Source organism: Gadus morhua, chromosome 18 (genome assembly GCF_902167405.1).
Source record: "Gadus morhua chromosome 18, gadMor3.0, whole genome shotgun sequence".
Lineage (NCBI taxonomy): Eukaryota > Metazoa > Chordata > Actinopteri > Gadiformes > Gadidae > Gadus > Gadus morhua.
The window spans coordinates 12,233,186-12,258,523 of record NC_044065.1 but is presented as its reverse complement, the minus strand read 5'-3'; the positions used below and the strand labels follow the sequence as shown (position 1 = coordinate 12,258,523).

Genomic DNA, 25,338 nt, shown 5'->3' with positions numbered 1-25,338 from the left:
GTACAATAAAACACGTTTTACCTTGAATTCAATGAATAATTACTATTTCTTAACAGAAAATACAACAAAACTCGCACTGGCAGATATTCATAAAGTGCCATTATAAGATTTTTTTTATTTCTGTGAAAAGGAAAGAAAGGGAAAACAGACATAATGAAAACAGACTCTCGAACCAATGATTGAGGAGGAATGTCATAGCCAACATTAAACACACTTATATCTGTAACACTTAGTGTTATGATATGAGCCTGCTGCTCAGTTGGACATTGTAACCTCAAAACTTATAAATGGTATTAATCATCACATTTCTGACCAAAATAAAGTTTCTTCCAAAGAAAAATCTGATGGCCACAAAATATCCCAGCTTCTTTTGATTGCATCACACTTAAACAACCTTGATATAATATAAAATAAATTGTAGTACTTGAAAATGCCCTTTTTTTAGGGTTAGGATTTGGTAATGAAACTAAACCGTTCCATTTTGAGATAAACATACGTTATTTACGATGTAAACAAGTTAAGGCCAATATCATCATTGAAAGAACACATACCGTCTGTACATGAATAACATTTCCTCTTAAGACAATGCTTCTATGATCACAGCCGGCATCAAGGCAAATCTCTGTGTCTCCAACTCTCCAAAAACACACTAAACTTTCACTTCAAACTTCCTCTTTCCAAAGTCATTATCTTTCAGAATCGAATATTATCCTTCAGGACTTGTAGGATATCAAGATAGTTCTCAATGTGGTACCTAAACCCACATTTCCTCTCTATAAAAAACGACGACTTCCCTTCTGGCAGCGTGACACACATCGAAACCCAACCACAACACATCTGCACGACACTAACATCAACACGTATTTGGAGCAACGTTCTCCTGTACTTAACTCACCATTAATGACACTTTTCTTATTTTTCTGGGTGTAAAACTTCTAGGACTCTAGACCTATGGGGCTTCAAAAGGGCTGCTGGGCTCAGTTAGAGCTGACCCCAGCATCTCACAAGAACAGACAATCATCCACAAGATGGGAGCGTCTTTTGGCCCAGGGTGTTGCATTGCCTTGTTGCCATAAAAAACAAAAGAAAACTGGAAACATTTGAATTAAAACACCCCGTTGTGTGGGCAGTCTCTGTACTGACTGGTGCAGGAAGGTGCGATACAATGTACTGGGCGAGGGTGGGCGAACGAGGATGTCGAAAGGTAGCGGGAGAGAGAACGAGGCGACAGGCAGGAGTCAAGAAGGACATGGTTCTGCTAAAGGGAGAGTGAGAGTGAGAGTGAGAGACAGAGACAGAGAGAGAGAGAAAACCACAGAGTGAGGGACTCAAAGAAGACACATAGGTGTGGTCGAAAGCTTGAAGATCAGACACATGGCTTCATTGGACATACAGCTTGAGTTCCAGCACTTTGGGAAGCTGTACGATGTACAAAATAAATCAAAACCGACATTTAAAAATAGTCAGTATATAGATATATATATAAAAAAAACATAGCAATACCAGATATTGAAATAATACGCTTATAAATTTGACTTGTGTTACAAATATGTGATTCTTAGTGATCTCCCTGTAGGTAGGTAGGTAGGTAGGTATGTCTTTATAAAGATTTGAGTAGGTTTGAATGTAGGCATTCGCTTCCTTCATTGTTTTGGGTGTCATTGATTCCAAGAGTCCAGAAATGGAACTGTAACCCAAAACAAAACCAAACAAACCAAAACCAGAAGCAGGAGAAATATCGTCTGCGCCGTTGTGCATCTTTTTGATTGGCTCTGCACAACCCTTGCTTCCTCTTCATCGAAAGCTGTGATTGGCCCGTTCGGCCTGTCCTGAACACCAGCGTGAGATAGGATTGGCCGCTTCACTCTGCTCCACTGTTGTGGGACATCCAGGTCTGGTGTGACTCCACTTCCTCCGAGACGACCAATAGCAGCTCACAGTTTTTCCCACGCAGCTGGTGGCGCAGGAACTTCCTGTCCCGTTGAACAAAGAGGAAAGTGAAGAGGAAAGAGCACAGTGGCGATAAGCGAGAATACGGTCTGGCTGCTCTTTAAAGTCCCATCCAACGTCAACAAAGACGGAGCCGGCCGTCTGGGGGCCTCGGTACGTACACCGGCAACTCCATTTCCTGCCGCTACAAAACCTGGGACCCTCCCAGTGTGAACGCCGGCTGGTGGTTCCACCCTTTAGGTACTCTACAGCGTTCAAAGGCTGACCACAACACAAGCGTGACCCATGTTTGGTCCTCATCTCAATGAAAACATAGCGACGCAGTTGTCTATTACACATCTGTTATAAATATCCCGCACATAATAGCTAGCTGCATATTGCAAAATAAGTTGTTTTGCTTCTCAACTAGCTTAATATATTTTAAAGGACAGTTTCTAAATGAGGTAGTCAGACTGACACACACACACAATACCTGAGCTCATCCGCGCTGCCGATGGGGTGGGGGCCACGCAGCTTGGAGTCCAGGTTGTAGTAGACTCCGCCCACCTCCCGCACGCCAATCCAGTGCTGGCGTTTGAGCGGCAGCCGCAGTGGGCCCCAGCGCAGGTTAGACGGCACGTTGAGGATGTAGCCCGTCACGTTGGCCACCGCGATGCTGCCCACGTCCCTGCACAACCACGGGGAGCAGAAAATCTGTTCAGCTTCCAGGAGACTAGGTTCGTAATCCATTGCCGAAACCGGTCAGGGTGCATCCTAGAACTGGATGTGTTGTGTCTTCTATACAGGCAAAGTCACTGCTTCAAAGCTAACGATTTAAAAGAAAATCCTAAATCAGGGATGCACTGATATCACATGTCTTGGTCAATACCTTTAATCCAATACAGATATTGGTAGATATTATATTTCCCCCTATGGTGCCATCAGCCCTGGTATGAGAAAGCTGAATGGCAAGCTCCGACTAGATATTCAATGCTGGAGGCATAACGTGTTTAAACCGTTTTATTTCGGTGTGACCTTGAAAGGGATGAGCCACCGCCTGTTCCCATGCGTCCATTTCTCTTCCCCCCCCACACCCCCTGACACAATTATTGCCAATAATCTGTCAACCATCCGGCATACGTATTAAAGCTGCACTGCATACCCAGTCATGTGGTTGTCGATGATTACGAGGCGTCTGCATACAAAGTTTACTCAATATATTGATGTCCCAAGGTATTGAAGGTAACGTACATGTGACAATCAATGGGGCTCACGGCGCATCAAACAGACCGTGTGATTACCACCGGTTGACCACTGATGCAATAGAAATGTAAGCACTTATGATGGAGAATATGGCAAATACCAACATTTTGATGGGGAGTCTTATGCCAGGTCTGTGTCCAGGTCTAACTATCTATAATCCAACCCTTTGAACACTTTAAAACAAGATATGGGCCATTGTTTACACACTGAGTCCATGACTGTGCTGATAATGATGAACCTAGATTAGGTGCCTATTGTGTCTCTGTCACAGAGAGCTGAGTGAGTTGAGTAATTGGTCTCTGCTGATTGTCGCTCACAATCAGAAATACATCTTCCTGTTTCATTGTTCTCAGCCAATCAAGACTTAAGACAGGTTGTTTGTGGTGGAAGTAAAGAACCAGGAAATAAAAGGAAATAAGAGGATAAAACGATTTTTACACAGAAGAAGTGCTTACCTATAAACTCAAGTAGTTCTAATACTATTATTATTTTTTACCTAAGCTCTATTATTCTCACTACATAGTTGACCCATACCTCTTCACAATCATTTAAATGTAGGGACTGACCATGTGTTATACTGCACATTGCACAAAACACTGAAATAAAAACGGTTAAAGTCCTTTCAAAACAGTTGTTTTAAATTATTTAGACAATCTTCCTATTTTCTTATCTTAGTGATGTTAATTCCTTCCTGAACTGAAATGCTTTTAATGATGTTGTTCCCCATCACGTATACAAACGTCAGCTGATTTATGATGTAATCATCAGTTGGCAGTTGAAAGTGAAAACACCATACAATAAAAAAAACATCAACAGTGGTGATTTCTAAACAATCATTCCAGATGTCCTCACTCAGTGGAAAGCATTTTGTTGGTTCCCCCACAAAACCTGGCAAAGCCTTTTGCAGTTGTTGTTTTTCAGAACAAGAAAAAAACATGAGCACAATAAGCGATACACAAGCAGCTGTTCCTCAGAACCTGTTCTCTTTTCCTTCACAGCGAACAGAGACCAAAATAGCTCTCATGGAAAAAGGGAAAATGTTGACTTGATTGACTCAAGTAAAGATGTCTCTACGAAACAAAGGGCTAAGGGCACTCACGGTTACCGTTTTCCATTAGCTCATTAATATTATTTTATTCAAAGCATTACACCGTTTATTTAGATGAAGCTCATGGAAAGCAGGTAAGGCCTCCTTATGCGTGGATGACTACAGTGATCAATGTTTCTTTTGGGTGTGGAACAACCTTAGACAAGAGACTACCCTGTCCCAACACATGTTCAATGTTGACGTGTCTGAAAGCTATGTTTAACTTGACTAAACAAGAAGGTTAGGAGTTTGGATTAACCCTAGTAATGAAAAACGATAATTTCTGAGTGACTGCTTGGACCCTTCCATACCTTCTCTTGTCCCACCACACCGCCTCGAACCCGCGCGTCTGCAGGGCAGCCATGATGACGTTGACGTCATAGTTTCCATTTCCCAGCATGCTCTTCTTGTGCGGCGTCACCAGAGTGCTGGGAGAGAGTCTGCACGGATGTAAGTAAAACAGAAGAAGACAGCGACATTAAATAACACACAGTCATGAAAATGCCTCAAAACAAGTGAGAACAAGAGAAAGAGAGCGAGAGGAAGAAAACGATGGGGAGAGAGGGAGAGAGAAAGAGAAAGTAGACATCCAGGTGAATGTTAATACAGGCCAAACTCAATATAGCTGACGATGTTACTACTAGTAATGAGAGTGTACGAGGGAGAAAGCAAATGGAACAGAGGAAGGACACGAAAACAAACAGCTTCTGGTCGGGATCGGCATTGAGCCTCAACGACGGCCGACCACGGTGAGTTCCCCCCTCACCTCTGGCTGATCTCCTGCAGCGCGTCGCGGCTGAACGCTGTGCCGTCCTGGAAGACGTTGTTGAGCGCGTGCAGGGCGCACAGCTCCCGCCGCTGCTTCTCGTGGTAGATGACAACGGCGGCGGGCGGCGGCGGCGGGGCCGGGGGGTCGCCAGTGAGCGCCGCCGACGGCGTGAGCGACGAGGATGAGGAAGAGGATAGATCTGGCTGTTGGGAGTCCTTGGGATCTCTACTGCTCCTCCTCCTCGTCCTCCTCTCCGCGTCTCCTCCTCCTCCTCGTCCTACTCCACCACCAACTCCTCCTCCCCCCCTCGACCCCCCCAGCATCCCCTCTCCTCCACCTGACCCAGGTGTGGTGGCGTTTGTTTTCTGCTTGCTGACCTTCCAGGGCATACAGCCCAGGTCCTGAAGCCCCCCCCGGCCCCTGCACTTCCACTCACTGGCTGAATAGGGAGCGCTGCCCATCTCTGGTTCCACCCACCGGCCGCACGGCAGCCACCTTCACCCCCACTGCACCGCCCTCACAACCACCCCGCGAACATCCATGCTGATGCTGCTGCTGCTGCTGCCTTTCTAACAATTGCCATGGTAACTTCAAGCCACGACAATTTGGGGTTAGGGGGGGATGGGGCTGCGCTATTAGAGCACACCTGGTGGTGGTCCTCAAAAAGTATGCGTGTGTCTCCAGAAAGGTAAAGGTTATGGTTATAATTTTTTGAAGACAAAAGCTGGGGTTTTTTTATTCGGCGGTTGGCGTAACCTCAAAAGCTTAACCGACCAACGAAGCAGGGTTTTTTCACAGCAATTGTAATCCTGTCAAACTTGACGGACGAGCAGACAATCGTCCAAGTCATGCTCACTCCACCATAGAACACCTTTGAGTTGATCTCTGTGTTCCGCTTCTTCTATCGCCAGCGTGTGTCGACAGCTCTTTCTGTTCCACAGGGCAACCACCAGGAAAGAGAACCGCTGGAACAGAGAGAGAGAGAGAGAGAGAGAACTAGACACACACACAAACACACAGACAGAGAGAGAGAGAGAGAGAGAGGGAGGGAGAGAGTGAGAGAGATGCTGATGCTGAAAGAGGTGGTTTGAAAACAGCTGAGAGAAGGACAGAAAAAGATACGGGTGGGGGGCCTGGTCTTATTGATGTCAATGACTAAGCAAGGTAACAGCATTAAAGCTACCTCGGTGGCTTCATAGCCTGCTACTTCAATCAGCTTAGACAAACGTGAGGAAGGTAAACATATTCTGCTCTGCTCTCTGATTGGACACCCGTAGCTTGTTTGGCAGCTGGCTGTTTTAACAGCGCTTCAACCAACAATTCAAATTTAGAATTAAGGTATCCTTTGGGGTAAACGAACCTGTATGTTCTTCAACGCACAAGTAACCATACAATTTCAAGAAAGTAACCAAAAATCGTCCGTGCCTTCTCGGTTCTTCGTTGGGGACCCTACGTGACACTAGTCTGATAGCGTAATAAACCAGTCGCGATCAACGTTTATTTTCCTGAGCCACTTACCTCCCCTCTTGTGAGATATTACGGTTGCTAAACTGGCACAATCCGTTTAACCGGTAATGGTATATCCTCTTTTCCTGGGGTTGGTCAGTTCTTTGTCTCTGCCACTTTTCCGTGTAGCACTCTCTAGTCTCCCTCAACACGGACATGCGCACATCGCCATTGGCTTGATGATTGCTGTCATAGCCTGCGTCAGTACGAAGTGCGTACTGTAGTCCCTCCCCAGGGACTGCGAAACCCTAGATTTTTATTTTTCTTCATCTCAAATGTGGCCTGAAAAAGGTATTCCAAAATGTGTCTTTAATGGAAACATAACATCTAATTCTAGAAGTAGAGTTTGATGAGTTTTTTTCCAAAATGATTTTAACTTTGTTATATTGCTGGCATTTATTGACTGATCCCCCCCCTTGCAACATTTTTGTTTGGATAAGGATATAACGTGCAAGACATGCAAACGCTTAAGTCTGACATAAGACGTTGGGCAAGACCGCAAACCAAAATAAAGTTTATCTTAAGAAATGGTATGACAATAAACGAAAGTGAAAAGTGACAGCATATAACAACAATGATATAATTAAAGTTGAAATACCAAACATTTGATCCAGTTCGTTGCTTAAAATGACATGGACATATCTGTAGTCAAGGCTGGTTTATCATGATTTTTATTATGTTGCCAATAAAATCACATCCAATAATAATAAAGAATGCTGGCAAACCAGGAACTCTTTGTTTCTTTCCATGTCACATTTAATGTTTTCTACAGTTGCCCAGGACAGACAAACAGCTCTGGAATGGATGCTATCTTATCTTAAGATCAATATTTTATTTGTAAGCTATGATCTATAATTTTAACAGACTAATTCAATTAATACAATTTAAACAATTAAACCTCTTTGCTACATGCCACCAAATCCTACAAACTGCACCTTTAAAGAAGAAAGTAAAATGTTCCTCCTAAAATTACCCAAGTGAATCTTGGGTAAATTCCATTTTCACACACACACACACACACACACACACACACACACACACACACACACACACACACACACACACACACACACACACACACACACACAGTTTACATGCTCCCTAGTTTCCCCGCCAGCTCAGAGCTCATATCGGCGAGCAGTTCTTCCTTCATGCGCTCTTCTCTCACGTGAAGCTCATGGACGAAGTGGCCACTGAGTGCCCTCATCTCCTCCAGTCGCTCCAACAGCCGCATGCACATCCTCCTCCGGTCCTCCGGGGGGCAGTGCGCACCGTTGTCCACCAGCTCGGCCCTCAGGCCACAGACAGAGAGAGCGGCCCTGAGTCCCCCGGCGTCGCCCCCCAGCAGCGTGGCCAGCGTCTGCCCCGGGGCCAGGCTGTCGGCGTGGGTAAACACGGTGAAGACGTGCCCCGCCACGCCCGCTCCAAACAGAGCCAGGGTGGCCCTGACGGCCAGAGCAGCGTCCTGGTCCACACATCCTGCAGCGCCCGGGACCCGGATCACCAGCAGCACCGCATGGGGTCCCGGGGTGGACAGCTGCAGGCTCCTGAGGGCCTCCCTGGCTTTCCAACCGTCCCCACGTTGGCCCAGCAGATCTGGTGTGTCGACCACCGTCACCTCCTGTCCGTCCACGAGCGCCCGCCGCCGGACGCTCTCCGTCAAGGCGCCCGAGGGAGACGACCAGGGGGCCCGGTCCTCAGTGCAGCCCAGAAAGGCGTCCACCAGCTGGGTACGCCCGGCGCCAGAGGGCCCCACTAGGAGGAGCCTCAGGCCTGGGTCGTTGAGGCTCAATGACCCGCTGATTGTGGAGGAGGAGGAGTGGCCCTTGTTTACCCCTGCAGAGCGGACAGAGGAGGGGCACCACGAGTGAGAGGGTGGTTAACAAGACATACCTGTGGTGTTTTGGCGCAACGTGAGGATGGACGCGAAGCACTGCCTCGCGTACTGTAGCAGTGCTGAAACCAGGGGGCCAGCGCGTTTGACATGAGATCACATGAGACATGAAAGCCAATGTGGGAATGAAGGGTGGAATAAAACTTTAACTGTAGACAGTCTTGTAAACAGACAATAAAAGGGGTTTTCTCACCAGTAAAGAAACGCCAAAGTTTAGATGACCAAGTAACTACTTTGAATATTCCTATAGAAAAATACAAGAGGAAGCAATCACAACCACAGTGTTTTGTTATTTAAATGACTAGAAATAACGTATGATTACGACACATTGATGTGATATTACCACGGAGGGTTCCAACAATAAAGCTGACGCCGCTCCACAGAGAGAGCATTCCTGAAACAAAAAGGCAGACAGACCAGTGTTATGGGTGTACCAGAGTAGTAATATGAGTTCAACAAAGTCAAGAACTCGGAACTTGTACTCAATGTTTTAAAGATTAACAACAATCTGCTCAATAGAACGAGTCCCGAGTTGAAAACTTGTCTGCCTGGCAACAGTGTGTACGAGGTGTATTGGCGACCCAGTGCGAGTGCACTGGATTATTTATGCAACAATAACAAACAAAATGAGCATTGGTTTGTGCTGAGTCACCGTGGTTTGGGATAGATCTTATTTCAGGATGGCCAATAGGTAGGTAGTGTTTCAGACACTGATATTGACTGTAGACACAGCATAATACTGTGTCTGTTTGTCTTCCATAAATCCATAAATGGATGAAAGTAAAAAACTATCCTATTTTCGAAAGCCTGGCTATTTTCAGTGAGATTCTGTAACCCTCATTTTTCTTTAGAATATGTTTATTTTCAGTTTAACTCAAAATGTTTGTTCTGTTTTTCTTCTGAGTCAAAGCACTGTGGTATATTAACCCTTGCAAGGTGGATGCAGGCCGAACTGCCATGCAGCTCTGTCACAGGCAATCCCTTTGGAGGCACAGGGCTTGATTCAACATTTCCTAGCAGGGCTTTGGAGTGGTCTTCAAAGCATTTATTTCGGGGGCCCCTGCGGAACACTTTGCGCTGAGGGGTTGGCCATGGAGCATTATCCGTGGTTGCCAATGGTATGGGGCTCTGACCAAGCGTACAAGCAAGCAAAGGCCATGGGTATCTTTTGCCATGAGGGCCTCAATACAGAAGGCATTGCTCCGTGGGATGTCTGTGTAGGGCACAGGGTCCTTTCAGGAGAGGAACACACCAGACCAGAGGCATATCATGTTGAAGGCCTGCAGCAGCTGTATATGGGGTTAGGTGTTGGGTTAGGGGGACAATGTTGCTGAACTATGGGGGAGGGGAAGGGGGGGCCTGATTCAATTTGGGGATAGTAAAGCGGCAGTCAAGATGAGGCAGAGGCTCTGTGGTGAATTATTCACTCTGCATAAGTTTATCATTGCTCTGTGGGCCTACTTTGCCTCCGACAAGTCGATAACAGCCATAACGTTGTGGAAATCAGTTGCCTCGGTGGGTAAGGGTATGACTAACCCTAAAAAAAAGTACAGAAGTGACAAATCTGCCATCTGATCTAAGTTATGCACACAGAAAGTCCATATCACTGATTTTAGATAATTTGGGATTTTATGTTTTGCAAACTTGTTAACACCCCATGTTATTTGTACTATATCTTTCACATCAGGCAGGTCAATGAAATAAAGTTGCAATTCACGCTCTCTCTGAATTGTGATGTTAGGTGATTAGGTGTTGAGTAGGACGAACCGTGGGTCAACATGTAGAAAGAAAAACCAGAGACGGCCAGAACAGCAGTGAAGCCGCTGCCGAGGAGCTGCAGGTCTGGAGAAGTGAACACATCATGTGGTCAGCAAGGGATTAATCATTAGAGCAATGGGGTTTTACGTTTTAACGTAATATGGGATACACCCAAAAAATTATACACATTTCAAGAAAAGTTCGATCTGTATTTGAACGCCTCAAATGGAATATTCTTCCCAACACGTCTATAAAAGTTCGCATACGTTTCACTTATCACAGATATACTTGCTGTAATCGTTTATGCATGTCAACGTTGTCCTCTCTTGAATGCGTCCTTACCCGGGAAAAAAACGTCGATATAGGTAATCCAATCTTGACAACTCGTGGAAGTGGCTGTGCAGACGCTGTCTGCCAGACAGTCGCACCCCATACCGGCTGATGCTGCTGCTCTCGTCTCTTCAGTGTGAAGAGGAGCTGGGGCCGTAGCGGGCTCTCTGGGTGCTTTATTTACCTTGATGAGAGAATACGCAACCAATCCAATCCTAGGCCCACTTAGTTATCAGACAAGTTCAAACAACCGACATCGATTCTGCATGCTTTTTTACAGGACAAACGAAACGAAACGCTGGGAAGCGGGGTTTTATTCCATATGAACACACATCTGTTACAAAAATGAACCACTGATAGTTTGGCATCGTTGACAGTCGTTTCAAACATTGCGGAACACTGCTTGTAATTTCGTTAAAAAAAGTCAGACTTTTAATAGTTCCAAAAAAAACATGAAGTACATTACAACTGGCTGAACGGAAAATCAATGTTATTGGAATAGTGCTTTCTGAGAATACAACACAAGGGCAGAACATGGTACACAGAAAAAACTAATTTCTTTAACATCCCATCCCAATTCTTTAATTATAAAAAACAACAACAACAACTCTCCTATCTATTTTGTCAAAGATATTTCCTTTGCATGAAAAACTTATGTTTGCAGCATAAGCTTAGCCACGTCTCTCGTGCTAAGGGGCTAGTTTGGCTTTCAGCGCATCGATCAGTTCCTGTTTCTTGGTGCCGGTGGTGCGGACACCGAACTGCTTGCACGCGTCCTTCAGCACCGGAACCGTGAGCTTCCCGATGGTGCCGTGCTCGATGTGGTGCCTCAGGTCCGCCTCCTGTAGCTCCACCTTGGGCTTCTTGTCGGCTCCGCCCCCTCCGTCAGCTGCACACACACCCAGGCAAAGTCAAACCAAGAAGAATAACTGTAGACTGAAGATGATACGCTGAATGATGATAAATTATTTTGAAATGCATAATAATATTTAGAGATAGCTTATACGTTTTCAAACCCTTAAAGACCCCTTTGCCGGTTGGATATTCAGTATCGTTGGTTTGTGTCATTCATTCTGACTGTGAAAGGCTGTTCAGGTACCAACTTGAAAGAGGCGATGACTTTTCCTTGAGCTATTTAGTTTTTTGGTTCAGCGTATATTGAACTCTCAAACATTTATAAACATGTGTTTCTCTGCAAGCATGAAGAGGAAGTCCGCTAACCAAAAACCAGATACCAGACACGTGATGATAAAGCGAGTACAATTTTTAAAAAGACTCGGCTGCGGGGGATGACTAAATACTGGGTTAGCCCAACACAATGGCTCAAGGACAACTCTCGGCATGAAAAGGATTTGTTCAAGCACAACACTTTCGTTTGGATTCAGGGGCCCACATTGTAAGTAAATAGAAAAAAGCCATGAAAAGGCCCCTAATTTACCACCAGGTGTGATGCGGATTGGCAATTGCACGCGGTTTCGAAATCGACCCTGTAGTGACATCACAGATGGGAGGGCGCACCAGGACGTATGATGGACCAATCTAACAACCAGCACTACCTAGTGGGCCGTACCAACTGGTTGGCCGAGCCATCCATCATACATCTGGACACGCCCACATGTGACGTCACCATATGGGGCCATTTTGAAAATGGCTCGCAACGGCCGATCAACGCCACACCTGGCGGTGAAAGGGAAGGTTCTCGAGGGCAGAATCGACGCGTTCGTACCGGGTTTGCGCTTGGAGGCTGGCTTGCTGTCTGGGTCGTACCCCGCGGGGTAGACCAGGTCTCTGAACTCTTGGGCCAGTGGGCCCAGACGCCGGTCCATCTGCTCCACCTTGGGCACTGGGAGGAGGCAGGAGAGGAGAGAGGAGCCGTCAAACAGGGAGGGTGGAGGGAGGTCCGAGCAACAGAGAGGAGAGAGGAGGGGGGGCTGAGGGAGGGTGGGCGAGTTGGTGGGGATAACAAAGTGAGGGGTGAAAAAGGAATGGAAGCCAGAAGAGAGAACGAGAACGTGTGGCAAAGCTGGAGAGAATGACAGTGATGGGGAAGACAACTAAAGCAAAGAGCAGACTTAGATGGAGAGAAAGGAATATGGGGAGAAAGATGGAGAGAAAGGAAGGGACATACTGTGGGAGAGGGAACAAAACAAACACGAGAAAGCAAAGAGAGAAGCAGGGATTGCTTGGAGTGACATTTAGTGCTGGCCTGTAGCAAGCCACAGTGCAGCCTGGGTACTGTAGAGTAAAAGGATCTTACTGATGAAGTCCTCAATGTTCTCTGGGGCCATCATGTCCAGGGCCAGGGCCTCCAGGTTCCTGAAGTGCTGCTGAATGACGGGGTTCTCAAAAGAGTCACTCCTGCAACACACACACAAACACACACACATTTATATTACTTGGTACATCATATTATTTGTGTGTACTCCTTTACAGTCTCCGTATAGATTAACATCAACTTTTGTATTTCTAGATGGCTCTTTAGATGTCTACTTGTATTTGAAGCGGATCTTGGACACAATCTCCTTCATCTTCTGCACTTGGAGGCTGTTGGCTCCCGGACAGGGGGGCAGATCTAGAGTCCTGATGTCGTCGGCGAAGGGGATGAAGATCGCGTTGAAGCCTTGAACGCAAAACGGCAGAGGACATGACATCACTCACTACACACCATGTTCGTGTCATCCAAACCAAATCATCAAATCCAAATGTGGGACAGATGCATCAGCCTTCCCAGTGGACTGTTCCAACTGGTAGGTCGATGTGGCCATCATACAACTGGGTGGATGAACACAACCACGTGTGACATCATATTAGGATGCAAAAAACACAGGGAGGCTTTTGCCGCCTTCAAAGCCGATCGGAGGTTCGGAAGCTCCTACGCGTCTTTACGCAAACCTTCCCTTCTTCCGAAATAAGAGTGTTCAGGTAACGTTCGTAGGTTATGAAATAAAACCGGAAAAACAGATTGTTTGTGAGACTAGTTTTCATAAGAATGGATGCCCACAGGGACCCTTTTAGCGCTTCTTTGCTGAATCAGATGGATCAGTTATTAGAACTGCTTACGATAGTTGAACATGAGCGAGAATTTATCAGGTGATGTTTATAATTGTAATCTATAATGTATCGGAATGCAAGTGTTAGAATGGGTGTTAAGTTCGCCTCTTAGGGCTTGCTGCAAGTTCACTTTAGTCTATCAATGAAATGGGCAGCCATTGTTCTGACGTCAACTCGGAGGCTCGGGTTGCTCTACTTCCGCACAAAGTTCTGAGGGAAATCTCCGACCCAACAGAGTGTTCGAGGCGATTTCCTCCGATCTTAAGGTCCCAACCTCCGAAATTCCCGGAAACTCTGACTGTTTTGAAGGCACCATCACCTGCCATATTTCCATAGATGTAGCCATCTTTGTAGTCCTCTATATAATAATAATAATAATAATTCATTGAATTTATTTAGCGCTTTTCTAGACACTCAAAGACGCCTACAGTGAAGGGGGGGGGGGGGGACCTCACTAACCACCACCAGTATGTATTATGAGATATTGAGAGTGAACGGAGAGTGAACGGAGTCTAATGCTTGGCACTTCCACGGTCGTGGTTGGTTGGCGTGTGTGGTACCTGGTGGTGTGATCTGGATCGGCCCCTGGTCCAGCACTTCCACCTGGGGCACCAGGGCCACGAAGCGGGGCGGGTGGTTCCGCCGCGGGATGTACCGGCACACGGCGAACACCTGCCTCTCGCTGCACCTCTTCAGCAAGGCGTTGAACAGACACGCGCTCCCTGCGGCACGGGGGAGAGGAAGGATCACACACAGACACCGCGGAGGAAGAGCGAGCTCTGGAGGATTATAGATGGTTCCAGCCGACCCGGCCCGTTTGGCAGAAATTATAATTGAATTGATTCGTTAATAAATGCTTTTAATATTGAGATAGGTGCCAGTCTGTCCCTGGGCTAGAGGTTCACATTCTAGTGTCAAACCAACGCCAAGAGAGAGCTTGGATCTGTGTTGCCAGAATGAAGGGCTAGGGCTGGTGTAGGGCGGTGCAGTGGTCCAGTGAGAGTGCACCTGTGATCTGCTCCTCCTCTGGGTAGAGGAAGACCGAGGGCCGGATGTGGTGGTGGAGCTTCAGCTTGTCCATGGGTTTGAACCCGATCAGGTGGAGGCCCGGGTCCTCAAACTTCTTCATGGAGTCCACCTCGTCCTTCTCCATCACAATCTGCTTCTCCCCGTACATCTGCAGCACAGGGGGCAACACAACGCCGGAGGGTGAGGCAGGACGAGCACCCTTTGGACACACACGGTTGATGTTCTTCGGATGGATTTTCTGTATGGTGAATGGTTAGTTCCTTTGGCACCTGGTCAAGACCACTAGCTAAAATCCGCCATGGTATCCTAGACACTTAAGCACTGTAAGCTGTCAGGCTGCAAAATAATTGATGGTTTCCCTGCTTTACCTGGGCGCTCTCTTTGATTCATTAAACTGTAGCGTGTAATGTATTCAACTTTTATAATTACGTTCACGGACCACACAGCAAATTAATTAATCTGTAAAGCGGGTTCAAAGAGAAAACAGACATAAGATGCCATCATAGGGTCGCAGGTCGGGGGGAATCGAACACAGCACTGCGGCCGCACACACACACACACACACACACACACACACACACACACACACACACACACACACACACACACACACACACACACACACACACACACACACACACACACACACACACACACACACACACACACACACACGGCCGCCGTAGCGAGCCCGTTTACCTGGGCCTTCTTGACCTCGCTGGGCAGCAGCAGGCTGCCCGTCTGGGTGTGGAATGTGCGCGTCTTGCTGCGTACCGCCTCGTTTGTCTCGCGGTTCAGACGCACCGGCGGCGGCTTGCGGGTGGTGACCGCCGTGGCGTACACGCCCACCGCCACGTTCATCCCCTCCGCCAGGCAGAGGCTCAACCTGGGGGACGCAGCAGCACAGGGCGGGGGGGGGGGGGGGGGGGGGGGGGGGGGTGACGCCGGGGGGGGACGCCGTGAGGGCGCGTGAGCCAGCCGTCGGTCAAGGCAACACCGGGTCACATTGTAATGTCATGTTAGCAGTGTAGTGGGGCCTGGTTATTGAACATATCTCTGGGGCAAGAATGTGAATTATACCGTTAGTATTGAGTCCAGGGTTCTGAGAGAACTCTTTTTCCAAGTCTTACAAGTTAGGGGCATGTGTGTGTGTGTGTGTGTGTTAATGAATCAGCTTTGTGCTCATCACTGAAACATCACATCCCTCGAGTCATAACGATTTTTTTTTTTTAATATATATATATGTATTAAAATAGTATATAAATAACTAATTAAACCCCAAAAATTGTTTGGCTTAATAAAAACAAAATCCTCTTAAATAGTGTTATGCATTTGTGCATAATAAAATTAATTGTTATTGCGCGGCTGTATTTTTTGTCGCACATGCCGCCACTTTGGGCTTATTGCAGAACTGTGACAGAATCATTTCATCCAAAGTGATTTGGCATCCAGAAACATGATATCAAGGAGCGGCTGAAGGGGTCTGACTTGCAGACACAGGGGAGTAGGGGTGGTGTCCAGGAGAACCTCAGACGTGTCCATACCTGGCCAGGGTCCTCTTCTTCTGCTCCTTGGCTTGGACCCTCTTCTGCAGGTCCTCCAGCTTGCGGCTGGGCTCCAGCTGCAGGCCCAGCTCGTCCTCGTCATCCTGGTGGCTCACCACATCGCGGAAGAACAGTGACACGTCGAACCCCCCCGGCCTCGTCAGGTGCATCAGGTCGATGACCACGCCTGGCAACAACAACAACAACAACAACAACAATTGGTTAGAAAATTTAATACACTCTTTCAATGGACCAATTTACTGCCATCAACCGCTTTTCTTTTGTCTTTTAGCAGACACTTTCATCCAAAGCCAGTAACAGTGAACCCAGATACAGGTCATTAAGCAGCGGGAAGGGGTGATGCATCTGGCTGGGATGGGGAATCGAACCAAGAACCTTTACGAGCGGCGTTGATCAACCTCGACACTACTGATACTATCCTGCCCTTCTAAAATATCAAATTGAACAGGTGTAGGGCGTAAGGACATCTGGCTCAAGGACGCCTGTAGGCATTCTGAATGGATCGGGGATCGACCCAAGTAGAACGTTTCATTCAACCAACCCAGCCGCGACACTATCCTGCCCTCCCACTATAACAAAAAATTCAGTTGCTGTGCCTTAACCGGCGCTGACCGAAAACGACGTAATCCTGGACCTCATGCAAAAACGGCCACTATTAACGCCATGATGGCCGTGGCGGGGGCGTCCTCCCAGGCCAGACGTCCCCTTACCGGTCTCCTTCAGGTCGCCGGCCTTGGTGCGAGCCTGGCGGTCCCGCGCGCTGTCCCCCGCGTGCGGCTGGTCGCGGCAGGTGAAGAGCATGAGCCGCTTGTGGGAGAGCCGCAGCTTGATGTCGCTGTAGAGGTTGGAGCAGCACCAGAGGGCGTCGCCCAGGGAGGTCTCCGCCTCCCCCCCGCAGCCCAGGGTCTCCTCCGCCAGGCGGGCCCCCTTGTCCCCCCGCAGGGCCTCCACGTCTTGAACCCGCTTCGCTCCTGGAGGGGAGGGGGTGGTATTGTTTTTTTCTGTTCCATTTCTAAATGTATTTATATATAGATATATCGTCCCCTGTGGAAGTGCATGTGTGACAATTCTGACTGAAACCCCTGTCAATGTCCAGGGCGGACGGAAGTGAGAGGAGGTGGGATTTAATTGGACAACTATTGTCGTACATTAGCATATAAACATCCGTTACGAGCCAATAAATGTCATAAGGGTGCATCTCCCCGGAGGAGTGATGTCGATTGTGACGAGTGCTCCATCCATCCATCCATCCATCCATCCATCCATCCATCCATCCATCCATCCATCCATCCATCACGCATCTGGTCGGAGCCTCCCACTCGGGACACGGCTGAAGGGTGGATTCTGCAATGCCTTGTAAACGGCTCGATCAATCACCACACATGCTGTGGTAACGCAGCAAGGAGGACGCAAACCCCGGTACAGAGAGTGTGGCTGTGTGTGGCTCCAGCGGTCCTACCGGGCTCGTCCAGGTCGTGGTACACGTACACGTGCTTGAAGGAGTTGCGGGGGTTCTTGCTCTGCTCCACGCCGTAGAACACCAGGGCCACCAGGTCCCGGTGGTTGCTGATGATCTTGCTGGTGTACACGCTGCGCACGCACTACACACACACACACAGGCACAGTAAACACACACACACACACACACACACACACACAGGCCAACAAAATAACACTGAATTACGGTGATAAAGTGGCTGGGAGAGGAAGAGGATGAAGATGAGGAAAAGTAGAGGAGTAGAAATGTTATCTATGGTGCAACGTTATCGATAAATCACACAGACAATATGTAAGTACTGTGATGGAAAGAAGAACAAGATTATTCTATCGATACAACACCCAGGCAACCATATGTAATGTAAATGCAGATGTAAATACTAATCTGTGATTTCCCAGCGAGTGAGGTTTACCTGCATGGTCATGTCAAAGTTAGAGGGCTCGTCATTCTCCCCTTTAATGAACATCTCTTTGGAGGCATCGACGAGAAATACCAAGCTGTCCCTGCCGGTGAACTTAAAGTCTCCTTAACAAGACAAAAGAAACATTGGAAAGTGTTAGCGATTAATACCACAACGTATGATTTTGACCAACTGGAATTAGTTCACGTTGCAAGTTGCAAGTAAGAAAGCCTAACAAATTTATTAAACTCAATCAACAGCTTTGAATTAAACAGGAAAGCCAAAGTGTAAATGTAGGTTTCCACTGGCATTACAATAAAAGACGGCTCTTTGTCTCAGAAAAAAACACAAAATGAATAGTGGGGAATGAATAAGGTTTACATATACCTCCCGACTCCTCTCCCTCCTCCTGGTCCTCATCTTCTTCCTCATTGTGGTAATAAGCGTTCCACTCTGCCATTCCTTCTTTCACTGTTTCTGGTGGTGTCGGGGGTAAACGGTGTAAACAGAAGGTAGTTAAGGATATATTCTCAATGAAAATTTGTGAAAATGAGAATGATTAATGTTACAGCATATCAAATTCAATCACAGGCTTCAAATTTACTCTGTCACTTCATCCGGACGAAGTCAACAAGCTTGTTTTAATCGCTGAGCTAATTAAGATTATGCAATGGCTTCTTATTCGCCGGATCTGATTTATTTAAAGACATATTTAATTGGCGACGAACGTGGGTCAACTTTAAAAACATAGGTTACCTTATAATACAAATACATCAACACTCATTCGCCTAGACTTGTTGTTTGAACCATGCTCGCTATCGTTGTATTGTGAACGCGCCTAGCGAGCTCTCGGGACATTAATTGTAGTTTCAACAACGCACAGAAGTCGATACTGCCCTCTACTAAGATATGCGCGTTATTACATACACCATGCAAAGAAAATCCCTGTAGTTGTTTCAATTCTTCATAGTCACTGGAATGAAGGTTATAGAAAAGAATCACCCTTCTCCAACGGTTTAAATGTGTAAATTAAATTAATTCTCAAAAAAGTCATTTTTATGTGTGTTTTTAAGTGTTTATTTATTAGTTGTTTTGTTAATAACATTGGTAGATGCATTATACATCGGTCAGTCGTTCAGTGAAAAGTTTGGGAGGTAGTTACATTGTATGAATAAGCCTATGCATAGCCTCTTCATAACAAATACAATGTAGAACAAATAGGGAAACAGCAGCATTTTATATAATAAATCAGAATTATTAAATAACAAAGGTTCATTTATATAAAGTCAATAAGGCATAATAAAAACTACAACACATAAAAAAAAGCAGTAGATAGCTGATACTGTTCTTCAGTAGTGGCTAAATCCGAGCTAGAAAGTCAAGAGGTCTCCTTCATTGTTGAAGAGTCAAGTGCACTTTGGTGGGATACAGAGGTGGATTACGGTGGCATAATAACTTGGCTTTTCCAAATAACCTGTGTCCCCATAACAAAAGAAAACTCCCTTAAGCTACCAAGTTCCAAAAAAGCACAAACAATTCTTTGTATTTAGACATGGTCTTGTTCTGGTATGGAACTGTTTCTCTGCATTAAAAGCTTTCATTGTCATTTTATTTATACCTTCCCACGTACACATGCCTACCAATCATTAAAAGAAAAAAACCAACATATTTTTGTTATATGATTGTTGGCAGCCTAACTTGTAGGTTGCTTTGAATAGAATCCCAATCCCAGAAGTCATCATTATTAAGATCCACTCATTGAATCAATGTTTTCAACCGCTCTCCGTCCTCCAAACGTATGTGCAGCATCACTCTCCGTCGTAGTGGAGCTCCTGGTCGTCCACCCACTCTCTGATGAGCTTGTGGGCGATGGCGTAGGAGGGGGGCACCCAGATGGTGGGAGGCTGGTCTCGGGGGTTCCTCGGGGGGGTCCGGAGCTTCAGAGCCGCCCTGATCTCCTCCAGAGTGAACCACCTGGCCTCCTCCAGCTCCTCATGGTCCACATCCACCTGGAGACACGGGCCGGGTAAACCTCATGGAAGCTCATTCACTGGCGTCTCTTTTGGACTGCTAGCACTGTGCTGCACTTCTGCTGTTAACACCTATATTTCCCATTCAGGATTAATAAAGGACATCTTGTCATAATCATACAATAGCCTCAGGGATATATGTTATGTCGTTTGTGACAGCACTAATAATAAAGTCTCCCCCAGATTGGAATCTAAAGGTGAACTTCTGTTTACTACTGCTATAGAGGTGAACTTCTGTTTACTACTACTATTAAAGTGAACTACTGTTTACTACTACTATAGAGGTGAACTTCTGTTTACTACTACTATTGAAGCAAACTACTGTTTACTACTACTATAGAGGTGGACTTCTGTTTACTACTACTATTGAAGCAAACTACTGTTTACTACTACTTCAAAGTGAACTATTGTTTACTACTACTACTTTTTTGATGCAGCTGGCTTAAGATGCCCTACTGGGTTCAATCCCCATGCCAACAGCCTATGGGGAGAGTTATGGACCCTGAAAAATACACTATCCTCCCTGCATTTTGTCTTCCTTCAAAACAAAGCCAATGAGATTCTGGAAGACCAATCATAGCAGACACTTTTCTTTCACGCAAGGACAAAAGCAGCTGTCGCTCATAACACTTATTATGGTTCCGCTACTAGTATGTGCCAGGGTACGTGGTTCACGTTCCATGAGTGATATCTTCACTAGTTTGAGTCCACACAACCAATATTTAAAAAGTAGCAGACGCATAATCAGTGTTAAGAGCGACACCTTTGTTTGGCCTACGATGACGCCTCTGCATAAAGGTGTCTCTTCATCTGCTCTCTGCAATCAATCCACGGTGCCGACCTGAGTGTTGCCGGGGGAGACGGTTGCGTGGCAGGCCACCATGAAGGAGCTCTGCGGGAAGGGCCAGTGCTGGGAGCCACTGTAGCGGACGGAGACCACCTCGAGGCCCACCTCCTCAGCCACCTCCCTGCGTAGGGTCTCCTCCAGCGTCTCTCCTGCGAACCGACCGTAAACACTGGAGTAGCTGCTCATTCAAAAGGCGCAAGGTTGTATGTCGTGTGCGCTGCATACACAATAGAGTGGAGGAGGATCTCTTGGGAAGGATACAAATGTTAAAATATTTAGTCAAAATTGTATCTATTACTTCAGGGAAATATTATAAATCACTATAAATCACAGCGTCTTATGCCAATTAGAAGGAGGAAGAATAGTATAGTACATTTTTGCAACACAAGCAGCTAGGAGCCAGGACAATTAATGATGCATTAATACATTGGACCAATGGAAAGTGTTGTAGAACCTTTTTCTGGTTCTAAACCCTTTTTTTAATTTGTATATTGTAATGTTAATGTATCTATGTGATGTGTGAATGTTAAATGTTATTACCCATGTCACAAAAGCCAGCCAGAGCGCTGAACATGCCGCGCGGGAACGAGGCCTGTCTTGCTAATAAACACCGTTTCCCATCAGACACCAGGGTGATTATCACCGGAGACATCTGGAATCAAACAAGAATGTTAACTTAAATAGTGATCTTTATATGTATAAATATGATAAAGCAGATATGAGTAACATATTGAAAATAAACCCCAAAAGATTCACCATCCGTCTCTGCTCTCTCCTCTCCTACACTTCCAAACTATTGAAATGAAAACGCTGTGTGAGTGAATCTGATTGGCAGGAAATAAAGATTCCCCGAACCAATCCAGGAAGAGATGACTGAAACAGAGGCAGGGTCGCAGTCAACACAGAAAGATGCATACTCCCCTTTCACTCTCGAATAGGACTTTGCCACTGCAAACAAATTACATTCAAGTTATAGCTCTTGAAACGCACCTACAGCACCTTTAAATGTGTAAATGCGTTACACTTTGGCGTAGTAGCTGGCCCATCTGTGGTCCCCTTGGCAGCTAGGCGGGGTTACCTTCGGGTAGTAGATGAGTCCATTGCTGTGGCAAACTCTCTGGCTGCCTGCCTGGTTCCTGGTGGTGGGCTTACCGCTGGCGCTGCAGAACCCATTACCCTGGTGCCACCGCAGAAGAGCCTGGCCCTAGCACGCGCGCGCGCGCGCACACACACACACACACACACACACACACACACACACACACACACACACACACACACACACACACACACACACACACACACACACACACACACACACACACACACACACACACACACACACACACACACTTTAAGGGTATGCTAAACCGGATTGTTTTAAGTTAGGCCCAAGTGCAACAGAATGCACTTAAACATGCAGAGACGGTGCATCTCAGAGTGTTAAAGCAAGGGTAGGCAATTTGGAGAAACCGGCCAGAGTGAGCTAGATTTTGAAAGTATCCAACTTCTACAACCTTCCCTTTAGCTCGCTAGCTTTAGCAATATGTCAGCATAGCCTTTTGAAAGACTCGCAATGCGTGCACAGGCAGAGTGTGCACAGGTAGCAAGGTAGGTGGGTAGACAGACGGTTAGGCCATCTAATAAATGTATTTCGGCCGAATGAAATGATTGGACAGGCTTATAACACACCTATGACAGCCAAAGATACAAATATTTTTTTGTAGCATTTGACGTATTGATTGCCGTCGGGATGTAAAGAGAATTTCAACAAATATGAGAAGAAATGCTACTAAAATGTATTGCCTACCATAGCTTTAAGTGCTCTCCCATTAAACCACCACTCTATACTGCAGGACCTACTCTGGCCACTAAGGGTGCTTCTTCTCCTCTCAGAGTGAAGAAAGCCTTTCTCAGATCCACAAAGTTTCCCCCACATTCCTTCTCCACTGCTTGCTGGTCCAGCTCTCCTGCATTACAAACAAAATACCTCTAAATTAAATCTTTGAACAAATAGAATAAATCAAAAAAGCATGATTCTGCAACAAACAAATTTCTCCTACGGGGGATTAATAAAGTTGTATCTTATCTTATCTTATGATGGTATCCAGAAAGGCAACATCCTGAAAAATTGTATACACTTGTACTTAAAGGGGAGTCGGTTTTTCCTTTTTTCTAATGTAAGAAAGTACGCAACATCAACTCTTTTTGCCTCAATAAATGACACTTCCCCTTAAGTAGATGGCTCCAATCCTTCACCCGGCATTAGGAGCATTCTGCATTACTCAAGATTTTGTGGACCATGTCGCTCACCAACGTCCAGGCAGAAGAGGGCTCGGTTCTGTTCAGTGCACGTGATCAGAACAGAATCCTTCACCATGGATCCATCTTTGCCAAGCCTGTTCAGTATACCTTCTAAATCTACACAGCACACACACACACACACACACACACACACACACACACACACACACACACACACACACACACACACACACACACACACACACACACACACACACACACACACACACACACACACGTGGTTCACTATCGATGTTCACATAAATTGAAAGCATTATTGAACAGTCCATAAAAAAGGTACCATTTAGATGAAACTTCTAGCTAAAGTGACAGAGTAAACTTCTGATACATGGCAGCAGTCAGCTGGTAGATGGTGGGGCATTACACATACCTTTGAATGGCAGCAGCGGCAGTTGGAACACACCCTGCTGTGTTTTCCTCAGCAGCGGTGCCAGTGTGTGATAGAGGAAGATATTGCCAGATTCCAGCGCAGTCAGACACGCCCCCTCATCCTCCTTCAACTTGTTTATGAACCTGGACGGGTCAGGTGACACAGAAAGAGGGATGGACGGGGTGGCCCAGGTGAGTGGTGCACCTGGCTCATTCCATAAAAAAATATACCAATTCGAAAGTAGAAAGAAACCAGATTCTTGCACACATGACATAAAAACGACATATTAGGTGAACTACATCAGAACAATTTTATACAATTATTAATTTGGGCTTTTATCCAAACGACTAGCCCCTGGGTCCATTTCAAAGCCCATAGAGAACACACAACCTAGGAGGTAGGGAAAGAATAATGCAAAGGCATGAAAACTCCATGCAGATCGCATTATCTGCATTTAACATGGAAAACATGACAATGGATGGCAAGAAAAGTGAATCCTTAGAGGGCTTAAAGTTATAGAGACCAAGAGAGAGTTGGACCCCACCTCATCCTGGCGACATAGTTGGAGCAGCAGCGAGAGAAGTTTCTGGTGACCCGTGCCGGTAGAACTCTCAAACACCTCAACATGGTAACTGGAATGGATCACCACGAAGGTTCTTTCCCACTGTAGAAAAACAAATACACACATATACTTACTTTCGATTGATTCGGATCCAAGAATTGTGTGCTATTACAAATATCAATATTTCATTGGCCGACAAAGTAGTTGCAGTAAAGTTATTGTGATCAAAGATAAATCTATTGTGTATTGGAGACACGAACTATATAGTTATTGCTTTTCAATATGGCACACAACTACTAAGTCTAGCGCTGGAGTTATTGCATTATTATTGTAATTTATTCGATTACTGATGAACCAACCCTTACTTTGAAGTAGACTATGGGGCAAAGGAACGAACTGTTTCGTTAAACGGGACTAGTGCAGGCTGCTGGCTGCAAACGATAACAATTTCTGATTTCAAACTCAGTATCCGTAATCAGGTGACACACAGACATGCATTCACCTTGTTTACGGAGGAAAGTGCTTGAACCTGTCAGATATCCTCTTCTGGCACACAAAGAGACGAGCTGACGTGCTAACCTAGCACACTTTTGCATAACAATATAGGCAAAAGGCTACGCGTTGACACTGACACACATCTGCCGCTGCGTGTGTTCTCACACTTTTACTTCGTCCAATGATTAATTTGCTCAAGATTATCTTCAAAAGTTAACTTGTCTGTTAGAAGCGATATCGGACACTACACTCCTGGTTCTGGGTGCTGTAGCCTATGTGCAGCTCATACATAACGCCTTTACACTCGCGCAAACTCAGTAGAGGCGCGTTTCGCACATGCTTTTGACCTTTTTATGCCAAACTTCATTGTCACTGTAAATCCAAAACTAATTTGATTTAAAAATAATGTACATAATTCATGCACGTACCCAACCAATTTACATTGGACGATTTTTTTAGTTATTGCGTTTTAGATTATGTCATCTAAAACCCCAGGACGTATCATAGCCTACTAAACCGTATTTTATAATTAATCATTCATTTGAGGTGGTTGTAGAAAACCCGCACCGACCTGGCGGACGGCGCAACCACGTTCTGATCTCAGGGCAACAAAACCACGTGACCCTCTAC

At 46.0% G+C, this 25,338-nt stretch overlaps 4 protein-coding genes across 10 annotated transcripts; all 4 read right to left on the bottom strand.

Annotated features, from left to right (window-relative positions):
• Positions 1-86: 86 nt before the first annotated feature.
• Positions 87-6,723, bottom strand: josd1 (Josephin domain containing 1). 2 transcript variants are annotated; one of them, XM_030340494.1, is made up of 5 exons: positions 6,567-6,723; positions 5,046-6,044; positions 4,591-4,719; positions 2,423-2,617; positions 87-1,973 (listed from the first exon to the last, which is right to left on the bottom strand). In XM_030340494.1, the coding sequence occupies exons 2-5, from the start codon at positions 5,507-5,509 to the stop codon at positions 1,862-1,864; spliced, it is 900 nt and encodes a 299-aa protein (XP_030196354.1). In that variant the 5' UTR covers positions 5,510-6,044; positions 6,567-6,723; the 3' UTR covers positions 87-1,861. The 2 variants fall into 2 exon arrangements, with proteins under 2 accessions (XP_030196354.1, XP_030196355.1); XM_030340495.1 differs by having other exon boundaries at positions 5,046-6,013.
• A 485-nt stretch (positions 6,724-7,208) lies between these two features.
• On the bottom strand, positions 7,209-10,738 carry LOC115531078 (GTPase IMAP family member 7-like). The gene is made up of 5 exons (XM_030340102.1): positions 10,549-10,738; positions 10,216-10,290; positions 8,792-8,842; positions 8,642-8,692; positions 7,209-8,390 (listed from the first exon to the last, which is right to left on the bottom strand). Exons 1-5 carry the CDS (start codon positions 10,637-10,639, stop codon positions 7,645-7,647), a joined length of 1,014 nt encoding a protein of 337 aa, XP_030195962.1. The 5' UTR covers positions 10,640-10,738; the 3' UTR covers positions 7,209-7,644.
• Positions 10,739-10,833: 95 nt separating this feature from the next.
• Positions 10,834-18,945, bottom strand: xrcc6 (X-ray repair complementing defective repair in Chinese hamster cells 6). Of its 2 annotated transcripts, none has more exons than XM_030340095.1 (13): positions 18,836-18,945; positions 18,467-18,556; positions 18,092-18,204; positions 17,641-17,782; positions 16,892-17,152; positions 16,161-16,347; positions 15,316-15,502; positions 14,596-14,764; positions 14,148-14,309; positions 13,027-13,156; positions 12,794-12,894; positions 12,263-12,379; positions 10,834-11,425 (listed from the first exon to the last, which is right to left on the bottom strand). In XM_030340095.1, the coding sequence occupies exons 2-13, from the start codon at positions 18,537-18,539 to the stop codon at positions 11,226-11,228; spliced, it is 1,842 nt and encodes a 613-aa protein (XP_030195955.1). In that variant the 5' UTR covers positions 18,540-18,556; positions 18,836-18,945; the 3' UTR covers positions 10,834-11,225. The 2 variants fall into 2 exon arrangements, with proteins under 2 accessions (XP_030195955.1, XP_030195956.1); XM_030340096.1 differs by having other exon boundaries at positions 18,467-18,550; positions 18,836-18,930.
• A 193-nt stretch (positions 18,946-19,138) lies between these two features.
• nudt13 (nudix (nucleoside diphosphate linked moiety X)-type motif 13) lies at positions 19,139-25,338 on the bottom strand. Of its 5 annotated transcripts, none has more exons than XM_030340100.1 (9): positions 25,280-25,338; positions 24,196-24,315; positions 23,652-23,794; positions 23,270-23,377; positions 22,820-22,926; positions 22,035-22,160; positions 21,497-21,608; positions 20,951-21,105; positions 19,139-20,088 (listed from the first exon to the last, which is right to left on the bottom strand). In XM_030340100.1, exons 2-9 carry the CDS (start codon positions 24,276-24,278, stop codon positions 19,888-19,890), a joined length of 1,035 nt encoding a protein of 344 aa, XP_030195960.1. In that variant the 5' UTR covers positions 24,279-24,315; positions 25,280-25,338; the 3' UTR covers positions 19,139-19,887. The 5 variants fall into 5 exon arrangements, 4 of the variants coding, with proteins under 4 accessions (XP_030195960.1, XP_030195959.1, XP_030195958.1 ...); XM_030340099.1 differs by lacking the exon at positions 25,280-25,338 and adding an exon at positions 24,579-25,033; XM_030340098.1 differs by lacking the exon at positions 25,280-25,338 and adding an exon at positions 24,716-25,032.

Excerpts from the sequence above, each read along its gene's own strand:
- josd1 (XM_030340494.1), bottom strand. The coding sequence starts at position 5,509 with ATGGGCAGCGCTCCCTATTCAGCCAGTGAGTGGAAGTGCAGGGGCCGG. Across the intron at positions 2,618-4,590 it reads GTGTGGTGGGACAAGAGAAG|GGACGTGGGCAGCATCGCGG; the intron begins GTATGGAAGGGT and ends GTGGTTGTGCAG. Across the intron at positions 1,974-2,422 it reads GGCAGCGCGGATGAGCTCAG|GAAGTTCCTGCGCCACCAGC; the intron begins GTATTGTGTGTG and ends TCAACGGGACAG.
- xrcc6 (XM_030340095.1), bottom strand. The coding sequence starts at position 18,539 with ATGGCAGAGTGGAACGCTTATTACCACAATGAGGAAGAAGATGAGGAC. Across the intron at positions 17,783-18,091 it reads ACTTTGACATGACCATGCAG|TGCGTGCGCAGCGTGTACAC; the intron begins GTAAACCTCACT and ends GTGTGTGTGTAG. Across the intron at positions 12,380-12,793 it reads GAACATTGAGGACTTCATCA|TGCCCAAGGTGGAGCAGATG; the intron begins GTAAGATCCTTT and ends GCCTCCTCCCAG.
- nudt13 (XM_030340100.1), bottom strand. The coding sequence starts at position 24,278 with ATGTTGAGGTGTTTGAGAGTTCTACCGGCACGGGTCACCAGAAACTTC. Across the intron at positions 23,795-24,195 it reads AACTATGTCGCCAGGATGAG|GTTCATAAACAAGTTGAAGG; the intron begins GTGGGGTCCAAC and ends TGACCCGTCCAG. Across the intron at positions 22,927-23,269 it reads CCTCTTCTGCCTGGACGTTG|GAGAGCTGGACCAGCAAGCA; the intron begins GTGAGCGACATG and ends TTTGTAATGCAG.
- LOC115531078 (XM_030340102.1), bottom strand. The coding sequence starts at position 10,639 with ATGGGGTGCGACTGTCTGGCAGACAGCGTCTGCACAGCCACTTCCACG. Across the intron at positions 10,291-10,548 it reads TATCGACGTTTTTTTCCCGG|ACCTGCAGCTCCTCGGCAGC; the intron begins GTAAGGACGCAT and ends TCACTTCTCCAG. Across the intron at positions 8,843-10,215 it reads TTTCTACATGTTGACCCACG|GAATGCTCTCTCTGTGGAGC; the intron begins GTTCGTCCTACT and ends TTTTTGTTTCAG.